The sequence below is a fragment of the Zeus faber genome (assembly GCF_960531495.2).
Source record: "Zeus faber genome assembly, chromosome: 18".
Taxonomy (NCBI): Eukaryota; Metazoa; Chordata; class Actinopteri; order Zeiformes; family Zeidae; genus Zeus; species Zeus faber.
In genome coordinates, this window is record NC_137210.1 from 20,319,551 (window position 1) to 20,335,558 (window position 16,008).

Here is a 16,008-nt window from a genome sequence, read left to right on the forward strand (position 1 = left end):
TTTGTATTCTTCTTCTTCTTCTTCTTCTTCTTCTTCTTCTTCTTAATAATAATAATAACTATGTCACAATTATTTCATAAACGGGTGTCTTAAATAGCCCATTTATTGTTATTGTGAAGACATTTTTACACACCCTGAGATGATTTTAAACTCCCCTCTGATCAATTTACTATAATATACTGTATATACTTTACTATAATGTACTATACTATACTGTGTGTGTCACAGGACGGGCGTTTGCGTGTAAACGACCAGCTATTGGCCGTGAACGGTGAGTCGCTGCTCGGCCGCTCCAACCACGACGCCATGGAGACGCTCCGCCGCTCCATGTCGCAGGAAGGCAACCTGAGAGGGAAGATCCAACTGGTGGTGCTGAGAACTGTGCAGGTACACACACACACACACACACACACACACACACACACACACGCGCACACACAGAGGAATTGACGTAGGACATGCAAAACCATCATACACACTAGACTCTGGTTTTTTCACTTCCTCTTCCTTCTCTGGACGCACACACACATATCCACTCTCTCACATCACACACACACACACACACACACACACACACACACACACACACACACACACTTCCAGCGTCTGGGAGCTCCTTGTGAGGCTGACATTTCGGTCCTTCTTTTCATTCTCCTTTTAAAATAGACACCGGTCTGCTCTCTCCTTCCCTCGCTCTCTCAGACGGCAGCAGGGAAAGAGCATCTGCACACCAGCCATTCAGCCTCTCGATGTGACTGTGTGTGTGTGTGTGACTGTGTGTGTGTGTGTGTGTGTGTGTGTGTGTGTTTGTGTGTGTGTGTCTGTGTCTGTGTGTGTCTGTGTGTGTCTGTGTCTGTGTGTGAAAGAGAAGGTGTGTGTCCTTGACTGAGCGGTATCTCTCCTCTTTGTGAGGTGGAGTGATATTGCAGCCGGCTGACAATAGAACCTTCACTTGTTTTTCAGCCGTTGAGCCGATGCCTTTTTTCCCCCCCAAGGCCTAAGAGTGTATATACACGCACACACACACACACACACACTCACACATGTGCATATATTTGAATGGCTCAGGTGGGATTGCTCTTTGCGCTGTCTGCAGTTTGTGAAGGAGACGCGCACACAAGGACAGAAACAGAGGGGGAAAGAGTGTGTGTATTTGGAGGGGGATAACTACTTCATTGAACTATTTATTTTCCTTAATAATATTTGTAAATTATTTGAACTAATTGAAGTATGATTTCATTCAAGACCTTTTTCATCTTTGACCCTGTTCTTTAAATGGGAGGAAAACCAAGGACAAGAGACCATTAAAGGACCATTAAAGGACCATTTCTGGTTTGGTGATTGGTTATTGGTTTCTTTTCTCTGATATTATTTAATTTGCTTTCAATTTGCTGGCTTCCTTTCTACAACCTTGTCTGTTTTCCACCGCGCGTGCACACACGCACGCACACACACACATACAAACAGACAGGCTCTAATCTTGACCATTAAACGGTGACAATTATATTATATTGACCCACAAATTGCCAGACAGAAATTGCAAAATCCTTTAAATAATGTCCAGTCTCCAGCGGTTCTGAGATCATTTCTAAGAACGATGCAGGTTCTATAAACATACATCCACATATAAAGTTTAATAACAAATCCTACTACTACTATTACGACTAAAAAAGATTCTAAAGTTGTGGATAGCAGTTATGAAATTAATTGTAATAAAGAGCTTTTGATTCGTTCTTTAAAAAAAAAAAATAAATAGATCAATAAAAATAAAAATATATATATTGTTTGATTTTCAATTCACCACCAAACAGCTACAAATAGCTGCAAATGCTCTGGCACAAGCTGATGGAATGTGTCCAAGTGGAGTGTCAGGGCGGGGTAGAGGACCCCCACCCCCCTGCTGAGGAAGAGGAGGATCCTGGGAAGGACGGGAGGGAAGAGGGTGGAGCTCAGCGGGGGGTCGGAGGAACAGACGACAGGGGTGCCGGGGTCTTCGAGCTACACATTTGCTGGGAAGAGGCTGAAGATGGACAATTAAGAGATAAATCATTTAGAGCTGTAACAACACTGTGATGCTCAGATTCCCAATAAGGCAATATTATGGGTATTACAGATGTGTTGGGTGTTATGTATCCATCCATCCATATCTGATCCCAATAAAGCCCCGAGCATATTCCGATTAACAAACTTATTCTGTTTATCTGATCACATTCTGCTAAAATAGTTTTGACACCTTCATCATTTGTCTTCCAGCGCGTTCATTCCAGTCTGATAATGATCCTCAAGTTCTATTTTTTTTTCTCGTGTCATAATTCAGTCTGAAGTTTGAAGTTAAATTTTTCTCAAATCCTGTAGGGAAAAACAGCAAAAACCTCTCCCCCTTGAAGGGATGCGATACGGAAATATCTCGATACAGCAAACCGTTCAGATTTTAGAGCCGACATTGTTAACATAGAGAACTGGAGGCAGGAAGCCACACTTTGACTGATGATGAAAGGCCCTTCCTTGTCGTCATTTGTTGACATTTTCTGGAAAGTCTCCGCAAAAGCTCGATGCAAAGGATGTTCACGTCACTTTTTCTGCTCCCGACCCGGACGTTGAACGAGTGAGCCCCCTAATGTGGCTGCGGCTGGGCTGAGGGATGGAAATAATGCCAAACGCATTATTCAAAATATCACCTTATTCCGGTTATTCACCTTGTTCAGATGCATGTGCGAATGTAAACGTTACTCACTGTCGTTTCAGCACGCACGCACACACACACACACACACACACACACACACACACACACACACACACACACACACACACACACACACACACACACACACACACACACACACACACACACACACACACACACACACACACACACATCCATAAAGCTGCACACAGTGGGAACCCCACAGGCCGTGAGAAACCCAAGTCCCCACTGTCCTTCACCTTGATCCCTCTCTGTTCACTGTCTTTTCATTCTCCCTCTCTCCCTCTCCCTCTCTCTCTCTCTCTCTCTCTCTCTCTCTCTCTCTCTCTCTCCCTCACTCTATTTCTCTCTCTCTCTCTCTCCCTCTCTCTCTCCCTCTTTCTCTCTCTCTCTCTCTCTCTCTCCCTCACTCTATTTCTCTCTCTCTCTCGCTCTCTGTCCTGGCTCTCCGTGTTCCTCTCCTCATCCTCTCGCTGACAGCTGCCTGTGTGTGAATGGGTTCAGGGCAGCGATGGCGTCACTCTGCTCCTCCGGCCGGCCGGGGCAGAGGGGACGCACGGAGAGACAAAAGAGAGAGGGAGAGACGACGGTCTCTCCCTTTTTTCGAGGCGCGAGGAGAAAGATTTGACAGACGAGGGGGGGAGCTTCACCCTCTCCCCGTGAACCCCCCCCCCCCCCCCCCCGCGTGCTTTCTGTCCATCTTTCCTCCTTTCTCTCCCTCTTCCTGCCTCCCATTCTCAACAGAAACCCGGTGATTCAAAGGAAGGAGGGTTCGATGAAAGACAAGACATGACATGCATTTTACTCATTGTGTCATTATTTTTGTTTCTTTCTTTCTTTTAACTCCTCCTGGTTCCCTATTCACAATAAAATATAGAAGTGAAAAGTGTCCCTTCACAGAAATTATTTCAGGGGCAGCCAAGGACGTAGTGTAGACAGAGGTAACCTGTTTTTGAACCCATCTTCCGGATTCCTGTATTATTCATCCATCCATCCATTTATAAATCCATCCATCCTTTCATCACATACATGTACTTTCTTACTTGAGGTTTTGTGTTGAAACATCCTTTATTGTTATTATTTGATATTTGGTTATTTCTCTTTTCTTCAGGACCAGTTTGGGTTTTTCTCCAACCGCTCCTTCGACAGCTCGCAGGGTTTTCCAGGATCCGCTCGGACCAACGATCCCACTCCGCCCATGGTGACCAACAGCCTCTATTCCTCTAATGGTGAGCCATCCACCCATCCATCGTATCCACTCAGCCATCCATCCACCCATCCACCCATCCACCCATCCACCCACCCAGCCGTCCAGCCATCCATTCACCCAGCCACCCAGCCATCCACCCACCCATCCATCCATCCACCCAGTCATCCAGCCATCCAGCCACCCATCCACCCATCCACCCACCCAGCCATCCATCCACCCATCCACCCATCCACCCAGCCATCCATTCACCCAGTCACCCAGCCATCCACCCATCCATCCATCCACCCAGTCATCCATCCATCCATCCATCCATCCATCCATCCACCAATCCATCCACCCACCTTCCCATCCAGCCGTCCATCCACCAATCCCTCCCTCTGGAATTCTTGAGGAAAGAAATAGCCATGAATGTCCAACAAAGTTGTTTAAATGAATTTTGAAACATTCTAAACAACTTTTTTTTTTTTGAACTCCACAACATCACAAAATCAATTCACAACCCTGACATGTGTTCATTTTCCTTCCAGCTGGTGTAACCTATTTAACTTCTCTTACCAGCGGCGAAGGAGCAACGAGATTGTTAGCAGTACGTTAAATAAAGCAGGGACCAAGTTGAATAATTATAATGACTTGGATGTAAAACAACCTTAAAAACAAAACCTCAGCAACAACAATAACAAACTACAAAAGGATATCACCATCCGTGCTCCTCGTCCTTAATTAGAGACTCGCCTGCCCTCGTCGCTGCCTCCACTTCGTTTCTCTCTCGTCCGTCTCTCTCTCTCTCTCTCTCTCCGCTGTTATCTCTTTTCCAAGGTTGTTCTGCTTATTACTACTTAATAGTTTGGCCAGAATAACCAGTTATTTGGGTTCTGTTTGTTTCAGACCGCTTCCTTTCTGTCTCTCTTGTCTGTCTGTCTCTCTGTCTGTCTGTCTCTGTCTGTGTTCTGTCTGTCTGCCGGTCTGCCCGTCTGTCTGTCTGTCTGCCTGCCTGCCTGTTTCACTGTTTGTATGTTCCCTCTCACTGCCGCTATTATTTGTTTGTTCATGTGTTCAAGGTTGCTGTGTGTGTGTGTGTGTGTGTGCGTGTGTGCGTGCATGCGTGTGTGTGTGTTCTCTGGACGGTTCAGGGTTGGTTGGTTACTGTTAAACAGCTGATGTTTGTGTGTGTGTGTGTGTTTGTTCTCATTGAGTGTGGTAAACAGTCCTGACCTTGAATACACTGAGCTGTTCAAACTCACCTCGGCTGGAGAGGGTTTTAGTTCCGACAGAGTGTGTGCGCATTTGTCTGTCTGTCTGTGTGTGTATGTGTGTGTGTGTTTGTCTTTTTCTACACAAGTGCATGTTTTTTTTTTTTTTGTTTTGTTTTTTCATTATGTGCACTATTTCGTTCATTTCAATAACTAATGAACTGCTTCACATGCAGAATCGTCTTCAGCCGCCATTGAAGTCCAAATTAAAATTATGAAATCTATCTCACATTGATGTGTGTTTTTTTCTGAGGAATAAATTGACCCTAATGACTCCCTATGTATGCATGTATGCAGATGTTTGTTTTGTTTTTTTTCTTCTCTTTTTGCATTCATAAATCTCTTCCTCCCTCTCTCTCTCTCTCTCTCTCTCTCTCTTTCCAAATATGGTTGTACATCAAATGAGATGCAAAGAAATAAGAGATGCACTCTTTCTCATCGTCATCTTTTTTTCATGTCCTCCTCTCTGTTTCTGTGGCCTGGCTTCAGGAGCCGCGTTTGGGAACCTTTGGTTGAAATTATTTGGATGGAATGTTGAAAATATAAATATGATTGCAAAGCCACTTCAACGTAAATGATGAAGTGATATGGGCGTCAGATTTGGCACAAATTAAGGTTATATGTCAGCCATTGTCGTCAGTGTTTGTGCAAATAATGAACTAAATGGAGTGATGAAAAGCTGAGGCTCTTGCTGTATCTAGTGGGAAGGCAAGGCGGAGAATTCCTAACATTGACTTCTCTTAGGTTTTTGGACTCTTCTCAGGTTTAAAGCGATTAGAAAATGGGGGTCGAAGTGTGATGTACTGACAACTTATGTAAACAGCATTAACATGCGTGGTTATCATCAACACTCATTAAAGCTGTTTACCACAAGATAAAAGCCAATTTGGAGGCCATTATAAAAGAAAATGTGCACAACATTGTGCAACAGGTTTACAGATTCATAACATGAGTAAAGTTGAAATGATCAAATTGTGTATTTTTTGGCACGATACACAGACATAAATGACAAGTAAGACTGAGATAGTGAATTAATATCAAGCGGAGTGTGTGAGGGAAATGGCCATCACCGTGGAAACAGTGTGTGAACTTTTAGATATAGGAGAGACTGTCGGGAGAGGGATGGTTTTGAAGGTGGGGAGAGAGAGAGAGAAAGAGAGAGAGAGAGAGAGAATGTTCATTTATCTGCTATCTGTGCAGCCTGCTATTGATTTGTCATCCACATAAACAAATGGCTTATTTATTGTAGGAGTGAACACTGACGTGTGTGTGTGTGCCGGGGAGCGTGGGAGGGGGAAAGGTTGGGTGGGGGGCGGCACGTGTTGAGCTGATTAAAGCAGCGGGAGACAGGATGAGGGAGGGAGTTTATAAACGGCTGAAAGGTGAGGAGGAAATTAAGTGATTCATGGGAGATTTGAGGTGTGAGATAAATGACAAAATATTAGATCACTAGGAAAGGAGAGAGAGAGAGGGAGAGAGGTGAATGTAAAGCTTTAGAAGTTTGCAATATTCAAAATTCCAATATATTGCAAGACATGTGACACACACACACACACACACCTCTAAATGGAATCAGCTATCATTTGTGAGTTTTAGTGCTTAGTCAGTTGAGCCCTAAGCGAAGCAATACTAACATCATTAGTGAACAAACGGCACATTCATAATGAAATAGCTGCTGAGAATGGGAAAGGTAAAGTGATTTAATCCATACTCTGTGTGTGTGTGTGCGTGTGCGTGTGCGTGCGCGGAGTCTGGCATTCAGCAGTGTTATTCTCTGAGTCCATCCAGCAGGTAGAATCATCTCCAGTGTGCTCCTTATATCCCTTGATAGACTTTGTTCAGTTGAACTGTGCACTTGGCGGCTGACCGGTGTCTAAGGAGGCCGGCAGCTCACACCCTATGATCAATTCCTCTGGGATTTCTTTTCTTTTATTTTTTTTTTATTTTTTATTTTTTTGCTATGTAAAAATGCTTGATTCTGCAGTGGGTTTCTCAAAACTTTCTTCAACTGTCTAGCAATTAGCAAACTTTTACAGCATGTTTTTTTTTTCCCCCCAGCAAAAAACTAGTGCAACTGCTAGTTGAAGAAAATGAATGTGTGTTTACTACCACCAATGTAAGAATAATATGTAATCACCTCCTATCATACACATTTGTACAAATGAAGAACCATGACCTACAAATAATTAAGGAGGGCGGGGTGACTGTTTTACAACCTCATGTGGTTAGATTCCCCCTCACCAGTATACCCTGTAGACCATGTAACAGATATTGAGTTGTCTGGGAGGGCCATGCTGAACGTCTACAGTCTGAAAGGAAAGAGTGTGATGTGTGGTGTATGGTGTGAGCCACAGCGTTACAAGGTTTTTTCGAGTCGCGGAATATTAATAATTCACATATATATGTGTGTGTATATATATATAATGTCTATATTACTGATACCTCATGGACAGCAGCTTTCTCCTCTACAGCCTCTTTAATGATCATAATAGCCTTAGCATGTGTTGTGGAGCAGATATGGGTATCGATGTAAGCCTGAGTTCCGTGTTGGTCTGTGTGTGTGTGTGTGTGTGTGTGTGTGTGTGTGTGTGTGTGTGTGTGTGTGCGTGTGCGTGTGCGCCTGTGCGTGTGCATGTTTGTGCGTGCGCGCGCACCGGTGATCTCCAGTGCTGCTGTAGATTAATACACAGCGGTTTATCTCACGTGCACAGAGCCATATCGCTGCCCTGAATCTCTGCAGCTCTCCTGGCTCAGTCACCGAGACGCTCTCTGCCCGTTTCACCGTCTTTCCTCTGCGCTTTTTCATTTCACAAGTTAATTTCAAGATTAAACATCCTCCGTCAATACATGTCTTGCGGTACATACTAATGTTTCTATCAGTGTTTCCTTCCTTCACTCTGTCTCTGTGTCAGGGATTCAGGGTTTTATCGTCCGTACATCTGTATCGGTCGATATTCACCTTGTTGGCTGCTGTCCGCCTATCGCCGATGTCTATCTAGTTTTTCCCATACACAGACTTTACTAGGGCGGCCGCCCAGCTATATTAACGGCCGCATAAGTATATCTGCAATCCGCAATCAATTTTATAAGACATGGACACGGCTCTGTGGAGCGCTCCAAGCAGGAAGTGATGCTGAGTTCATGGGAACTTGGAAAACTGTAATGGATGCTGCGTTCAGGGGAGCTCGGAAAACACTATCGTCATCGGTTATGGGACAAATTGTTATTTTCAACATCGGCATCGGCCCAGAATTTCAAAACCGGTGCATCCCTACTCTGTATCTCCTCTTCGTCCTTCCAATTAAATAATGTACACTGAAATAAATTTTGTTTCAACTTGATTGATTGAGTAAAGACATCTCATAGTCGTTCCTTTTTGGACTAAAAATAAGATGGCATTTTTCAATGGTTTTGTCAATTTGTGTAGGCTTATATTTAATGTGTGTGATTAGGTTTATTGTGCATTACCTTTTTTTCTTATTGTAAGGTTAATCTGTCTGCTTCACTATTTATTTCATAAGTTATTTTAGAAGACCACATTTCTCATATTTTTTGGGTCGTTTAGTTTTTTATATTTTATTTACTTTTACTGTTTTTATGTTATTATTTTAGGTCATATATGTTGTTTATCATTAGGTTTAGTGTACATTGGTGTATTTTATTGTGTACAGTATACCGTTATATATTTTGTGAAATATCTTTTTTCCATATTGCATTTTTATTTGTTGTTTATTTTTTTTATCCCATTGCTTTATTATGATGATTGCCAATTTTTTTATGTGAGCTGCTGTGATAGTGTCTTTGTGTGCATCTGTCTGTCTGTCTGACTTTTTGATCTATTAAAACAAATAAGGAATTGGGCAAATTAATTAATCAGTGATTTATACAAGGGTATTTGTAAACAATAACAGTTTTATTCTGTTGCATGATAGCAGTGCATCGGTAAAGCGAGTACTTATTGGTTGCTTGCCTGCCACCAGTGACCAATGGGAATTACTCTCACATGGATGAGGAAGAGGACGAGGAGGAGTTGTCCCGACATGAGACCGACTTCGGCGGCCCCGTCCTGCACTCATACTCCCATTACAGGTGTGTGTCTGAAATCTCTAGACGCTAGAATTTTTTGTTGAGGTGTAGTCTTATTTTTCCTCCCTGAAATCTGCCGCTGAACAACAAAATCGCTCATGTATTCCGTCATCAGTTAACTATGGATTAAAAAAAGAACAATTCTATATTGAATGTACTCAAATCAACTCAACTCAAATCTAAGTAATATAGTTGTAGCCCTCCCACCCAAAGAAACAAGATGTACCCAAAACCTTTCTGTCTTCCAGGGAAACCTCCCTGACCCCGAGCCCGGTTGGACCCTCCTGCTCCAGCCCGCAGCCCCTGAGCCCGGGTCAGAACCAGCGGCAGTACCAGCACATCAAAGCCTCCAAGAGCATGGACCTGGGTACGACTCAGACCCAACATCGCGCTGGTGGGGAAAACACTATATATGCATGGATACTGCATGGATACTGCATGGATACTGCATGGATATACATAGATATTACGTGGATACTGCAGGGATGTACCCATGCAGCATCTGGGGTGGAGCTAAAACTCCTCAGCCCAAAATCTCAGGCTGGGTACTAGGCTGGATCTCAGGATTTGATTCAATGAGAAGCTCCAGGGTACAATTTTATCACAATATATATTTACATTTTATACATAATTTGATAATTGACACCAACTTTTCAGCCTAGCATCTGACTTAGATTACATACGTATTTCATGGAACAAACTCTGTCTAATACAGAAAGTATTTTTATTTCAATTTATTTATGACTGTGCTATGTGACTTGTGACTATTAGTGGTTCAACTATGCAGCAAGTTTCTGATTAAATCAGAAACTTGTTGCATAGTTGAACCCAGCCCAAACGCTGTGTGTCATAGGGAGGAACGGATGTAGACCTGCTCTCTATAAACTCAGTATTGTGCACACATTGAAACACACACACGTCCACATGTACACAGACAGTGTATACACACTTAAACTGTTATGAAGTTATAATGTAATGTTAGGTGCAGTAAATTTTGACAGTAATTGCAGTTTTAGCATTTGTTAAAGTTACTCCATGGTTTATTCGGGCACACATGCTCTATTATTATCTGTGTATTTGTGTGTGTGTGTGTGTGTGTCAGTCTGTTGGTGTGATTGCATGATGGTTGGAATGTGTTTCCTTATCATATAATTGACAATGGTTCTCAACAAAAGCCCCAATAGCATAATTCTGCCACATGTGCGATACCACACACACGTGGCATCAATAAACCAGTCAACTGACGTAGGCACACGGCAGCCACCCAGCGCCAACATCCCACAACCGCTTGACTGCTGAAGTAGCCATGTTGGTTAGCCTCCAACAGATGTCCACACACACACACACGCACGCATGAACGCACGCCTGCATGCACACACACACATGTATGCTTGCACGCATGCACACACCGCAGAAAACGATGAGTAATATGGTCTCATGGCCACATAGTTCTCTAATGACAATCAACCGATTGCTAATTGTTGCCCACTGTGTGCGTGTGTACGTGCGTGTGTGTGTATGTGTGTGTATGTGCGTGTGTATGTGCGTGCATGTGCGCGTGCGTGTGTGTGTGTGTCCGGCATGATGCTACCAGTCAATGTGTTCCTTGTTAGCCTGGGCCTGGCTTGTGGCTTTAGCAAGGTTAAGGGAAGGGGATCAGGGGGTGCGGAGAAAGGAAAGTGATGAGAGCGAAACAGGGGGAGAGGAGAGAGGGGCGGATGGGGGAGAATGAGAGAAGGGTGGAGGAGTGCAAGGAGGACGGAAGAGAGCAAGGGAGGAGCGGGTGGAGGTGTGAGGCTTACAGTGATGACGGAGAGTGGCGAGAACGAAGAGATTTCTGGAGTGTAGGGAGGAAGATGAGAGGGGGAGGGGGAGAGAGAGAGAGAGACAGAGAGAGAGTAAACAGGTCAGTGTGGGAGGCAAAAGGGGGGAGATAAGCGGAACCTTTGGGAGAGAGGTAGAGGGAGGAGTCGGCGATGGCGGCAGACTGGAGCCGGACTTGGCGGGGGAACGACGGGAGCGAAGTGGAGAGAAGGGGCGACAGGCACAGAAAACTAAGTGAAAAACAGAACGAGTGAGGAGAGAACATGTGGAAGGGATAGAAGAGTTACAAAGTCGGAAGCATTGGAGATGAAATCATAGAGCGAGAAATACAAACAGGGATCTGGCAACGCAGACAAAATACATCAACGGAAAGTCTGGAATGGGGCTAAAGGGAGTGTGAGTTAAGTGTGTGTGTGTGTGTGTGTGTGTGTGTGTGTGTGTGTGTGTGTGTGTGTGTGTGTGTGTGTGTGTGTGTGTGTGTGTGTGTGTGTGTGTGTGTGTGTGTGTCAACCCGTATTAACTTGTGTTTTTCTCTTGTTTCAGTAGCAGATGAGAGCAACGTGGGCTCATTGGTCGGACACCAGACAGGTGAGGAGGACACGCACGCACACGCACGCACCCTGATTGACAAATTGCTCTCAAATTATTCCATCAATCTCTATCAGCTCAACAAGGTTGCTTTCAGGACAATTCTGCAGCGGTCTTAACTCTTTTCCCCCAGGGAGCCACGGAGGGAAAATTAAGAGCGGGAAAATAAAGACACAGAGGGAAATATAAATGAAAGAGAGAGAGAGAGAGAGAGAGAGAGAGCGAGAGAGAGAGAGAGAGAGAGAGAGAGAGACAAAGAGAGAGAGAGCGAGAGAGACAGAGAACGAAAAAGCAAACGTCCTGAGGACGGGGCGAAAATGTGTAAGAATAAGAGATCGATTGCGGAGGAAAGACCAATCAATGGCACCAGCGTAGTGTTCCTCTCACCTGAAGCTTTGTCAAGCGAACAGGTATCGCTAGAGCTGGAGGATTTATCGATTTCGTGCTGTGAGACAAGTTTACGTCTGGGATTTGGAATTCGATCTGAATATTGTGATATGGATAAATGTTGTCTTTAAGACTGCTTTACAGTATAAAGGGTCTGGCAGTTACTGTTGCCTGGTTGGCTCATTGCCAGGTCCACCTTGTGTGGTCTGGTTGCCCCGTTGTCAATCACTTTTTCAGATGTTAAACCGATAATAATCAGTATGGCATACCTCCATATGTTTAGAAATGAAAGGAAATGAGTCGCAAGTAAGAATATTGAAATGTGAATTAAAATTATCGTATTTGGGGTCATTATAGCAGCCATTTTAACAGCTTTTTGAAGTTAGCGTCGGGCCCTGGTAAAATGATGTCATTCCTGGATTTTCATAGTTTGGTCATAATATCCACATAACTGACGAGTGTTTAGGATTTCTACTCAGATTTACTAAGATTTCCTATTACAGGCAACCGTCGTCCCCGAACCGGTGTCCAATTATCAATATCAAGGTATTAGCCTTGATGGTGTCGCTGTTCTGCACCATGAGACACCGCCCTGCTCTGCCCCTCTCCACCTTCATCGCTTCATCAGTCTTTCTTTTCTTTTCCCTCATCATCCAGCTGCTTTTAAAGTTCTCATCTCCCGGCTCTCATTGTCCTCCGTCCGTCTCCTCTGTCTCAGTGTACGCGCACGCACGCACGCACGCACACACACACACACACAAACACACACTGACGACTTGCTCTCCACCCGCATCTGCACGCCGCTCCACGCCTCCCCTCTCTCTCTCTTCTCTCTCGCCCGGTCCGTCTTATACACTCTTTTCTTCTCTCCTCTCTTCTCTGCCTCCCTCTTTAAATCCCTCCTTAATTTGACCAAAGTGCAGATGAAAGTGAGAGTCGCTGGAGGACTGCAGAGATGTAGAGGGAGGGAGGGAGGGGGGGGAGGGGGAGAGAGAGAGAGAGAGAGAGAGAGAGAGACAGAGAGAGAGAGAGAGAGAGAGAGAGAGAGAGAGAGAGAGAGAGAGAGAGAGAGAGAGAGATGAGCCTCTGTTCTTAAAAGCAGGGGAGATGGAGAACGGCGACGGGAGGAGACGATGGCCACTTCTTTAAGGCAGATGTATGATAAAGTGGAGAACTGCTTTTAAAAAGCGAGAGCGATCAGCGGTGCCTTAATACTCTCTCTCTCTCCCTCCCCTCCTCTCTCTGTGTCTTTATCAGGACACATTTATTTATATTTTCAAAGTTTTCAATATCAAACTTTTCTCTTTCCTCCCTCTACCTTGAAGTGGCCTCCATTTCATTTGCACTCGACTCTGAGAGCAGCACTCTTCTTTATTTCTGTCCCTACGTGCCTGTCTTCCTGTCTGTCTCCTTCCTTGTTGTTGTTGTTGTTGTTCTTCTTCTTCTTCTTCCTCCTCCCCCTTGTCCGTGAGCTTCACGTTCTTCTCGTTCTTTCCGTCCGACTGTCTCGTGGCTCTCCTCGTTCCTCTCTCCGACGTTGTTCTTTCTCGTTCTGCTGCTCATTCTTCATCTTCTCCTTCTCCGTCACACCGGCCCCCTTCTTCACACTTTTCTGTTAATTCCATTGCAACTTTTATGTCAGGAGAGCGAGAGTGGGATTGCTGTGCCCGTTTGAGTTAACTCTCTGAAACCTCTGAAGCCTCAGTGTCAGTATCGAGGAGAATCGCTTCTCAGAGGCTGTTGGGGCAGAACACGCTCCAGCGTTAGTGCGATACTCGTATTTGTGTTTATTATGGGCCGTCAGAAAAGCCGATCCGACGTTTCGAGCACCCTCATTTCTTTCTGTCGTTTTTCCAACTTTTCACTTCATTGATGTGTTTGCCGTTCCTGTTCCTCGTCAAGGTCTTTCAGACTGCAATGGGATTTGAAAGAGATTCTGCTGAGATGCTGCCGTCGAGCAATCGACTCCCCCCCCCCCCCCCCTTTTTTTAAAAAAACCTCAAGGAGCTACTCATGAACGTGCTCCAGCGATAGTGATATCCTTTTATTCATTCATCATGGAAAATCTTGGAAAGCCAACGTAATTCTTAAAAAGTCCAAGGGCCCTGAATTTTTTCACTTCATCTACGTCCCCGATACCTGTTCCTGGCCAAAGTCTTTCTGTTTTTTTTATAGAGCTTCTCTGAAAATCTGTCCGTGTGTAGCGGGGCCAAGAGGCAAAGAAGGGGGGTGATTTGGATTTTTTTTTGGGGGGGGGGGGGGGATTAATAACTGAAGGACTTAAATGAAAAAATAACTCAAACAAAAGTATAACTACAACGTGAAAGCCCGACTCCCGCAGGCTTCTCTCCCCCTCCTCTGGTTTGACTGAACCTGCCGGGCCGCGCTGCTTCTACCGCCCCAACCGCCGGCAGAGTCTGCAAGGCATTATGCTTGCGTCCAGCACGCTTTCCTTTCCTGTAGGGTGCTATTATAGCTGATATATGATTTACAAAAAAAAAAAAAAAAAAAAGCAAACTAGAAAAACTGGGGCGTTCCACAGCTGCGCGGATTATGGAGCGCTGAGAGAGCGGGAGCCTGGGAAATTAGGAGCTAAGGAAAAATGACTTATGGGAAAGCTGCGTTTGCTTCGAGGAATGGCCCCACACCACAAGGAGCCGCATAGTAGTTACGTACGCACGCGCGCGCCCGCGCCCATGCACACACACACACACACACACACACACACACACACAAACCGCACACACACCGGCGTTTAGTAATGGAAATGCAGCGTTATTGTGTGGAAAAATGTGAGCATAGGAGAATTTTATATTCTATTATAATTCTGATGTATTTCAGATGCCAAGTGAATAGAGTGTGTAGCATATGTGCACATACATGCATGCTTTCAGTGTGTGTGTGTGTGTGTGTGTGTGTGTGTGTGTACCCATTTAGCCATTGTGGTCTGACTCCCCTACAGTCTCGTGTGTTGGCATACGGAAAGCAGCATGAGGTTTCCATCAGTGAAATCACAGCGGCCCCGTCCGTGTGGCTGGGCAGCCAGAAACACACGGTGGACGCGGTTACAGCGATAATAAGAATGTGTCAAAACGTCAACTCAACAACAATATCCAAACAGAGTTCCGCATCGGAGATGACAAGCTGGGGGCTGGGGAGACGGAGATGCGTAGATAGTTGGTGGGACACGTGGGGAGCTTTATATTTTTGGATAAAAAAAAATTGATAGGCCTGAGCACTCAACGGACTTTACATAGGCTGTTATTTAGTAGTGGCAAGTGCAAGTAGGTTGTTACTGTACTTAAGAACATTTTAGCATCTGTTTCTGAACTGACCGTATTCCGTTTCAGATTTTTACTTTCACTCCACTGCATTTCAAAGCAAATATCTATGCCTTTTACTCTACTGCCTCTCCAACACGGTGACATTATTTTAGTTTAAGTTACATCGTAAAAATAGTCTTTGTTATGTCAGGGCACTGGATATGACAAGTACTTTTACTTTTAATAATTTAAGTACATTTTGCTGGAGAGCAAGTACTTGCATAGCTGTGTGTAAGTAGAAATGTCAATGTGGTAATTTTGCTTTTTCAAGAGTCATTTCGGGTTAGGATATTACTTTTACTGAAGTAAAAAGTCTGTCTACTTCTTCCATCACTTCCATTATTTAAATATACAATGTTGTACACCCTCACATATCTTCTGGGGGTGTGCGTGGTGACCTAAACAATGGGATTGGGGTGAAAATTATTTTTGCGTGTGGGCTCACCCTCTGATTTGCTGCACCAAATCGTGTCAAACTGGGAGGAGAGTCTGGGTCTGACCCAGGATGCACTGGAGGGATTACGTCTACCAGCTGGGAACCAAGAGCGCCTCGGGATCCCCCCGGTAAGAGCTGGAGGAGACCCCGACCTGGGTGAAGTGTTGTAGAAGGTGGATGGATGCCATGAAATTATCTC

At 44.6% G+C, this 16,008-nt stretch overlaps 1 protein-coding gene across 1 annotated transcript in view; it reads left to right on the plus strand.

Moving 5' to 3' along the window:
• LOC307244573 (partitioning defective 3 homolog B-like) overlaps window positions 1-16,008 on the plus strand; it is a gene marked incomplete at both ends in the record, with an annotated part of 251,215 nt that overhangs the window by 124,937 nt on the left and 110,270 nt on the right. The window contains 5 exons of the mRNA XM_080019807.1: window positions 229-387; window positions 3,817-3,934; window positions 9,146-9,254; window positions 9,500-9,645; window positions 11,619-11,663. Of these exons, the coding sequence (XP_079875933.1) occupies window positions 229-387; window positions 3,817-3,934; window positions 9,146-9,254; window positions 9,500-9,645; window positions 11,619-11,663 (577 nt within the window). The remainder of the gene's footprint in view (window positions 1-228; window positions 388-3,816; window positions 3,935-9,145; window positions 9,255-9,499; window positions 9,646-11,618; window positions 11,664-16,008) is intronic.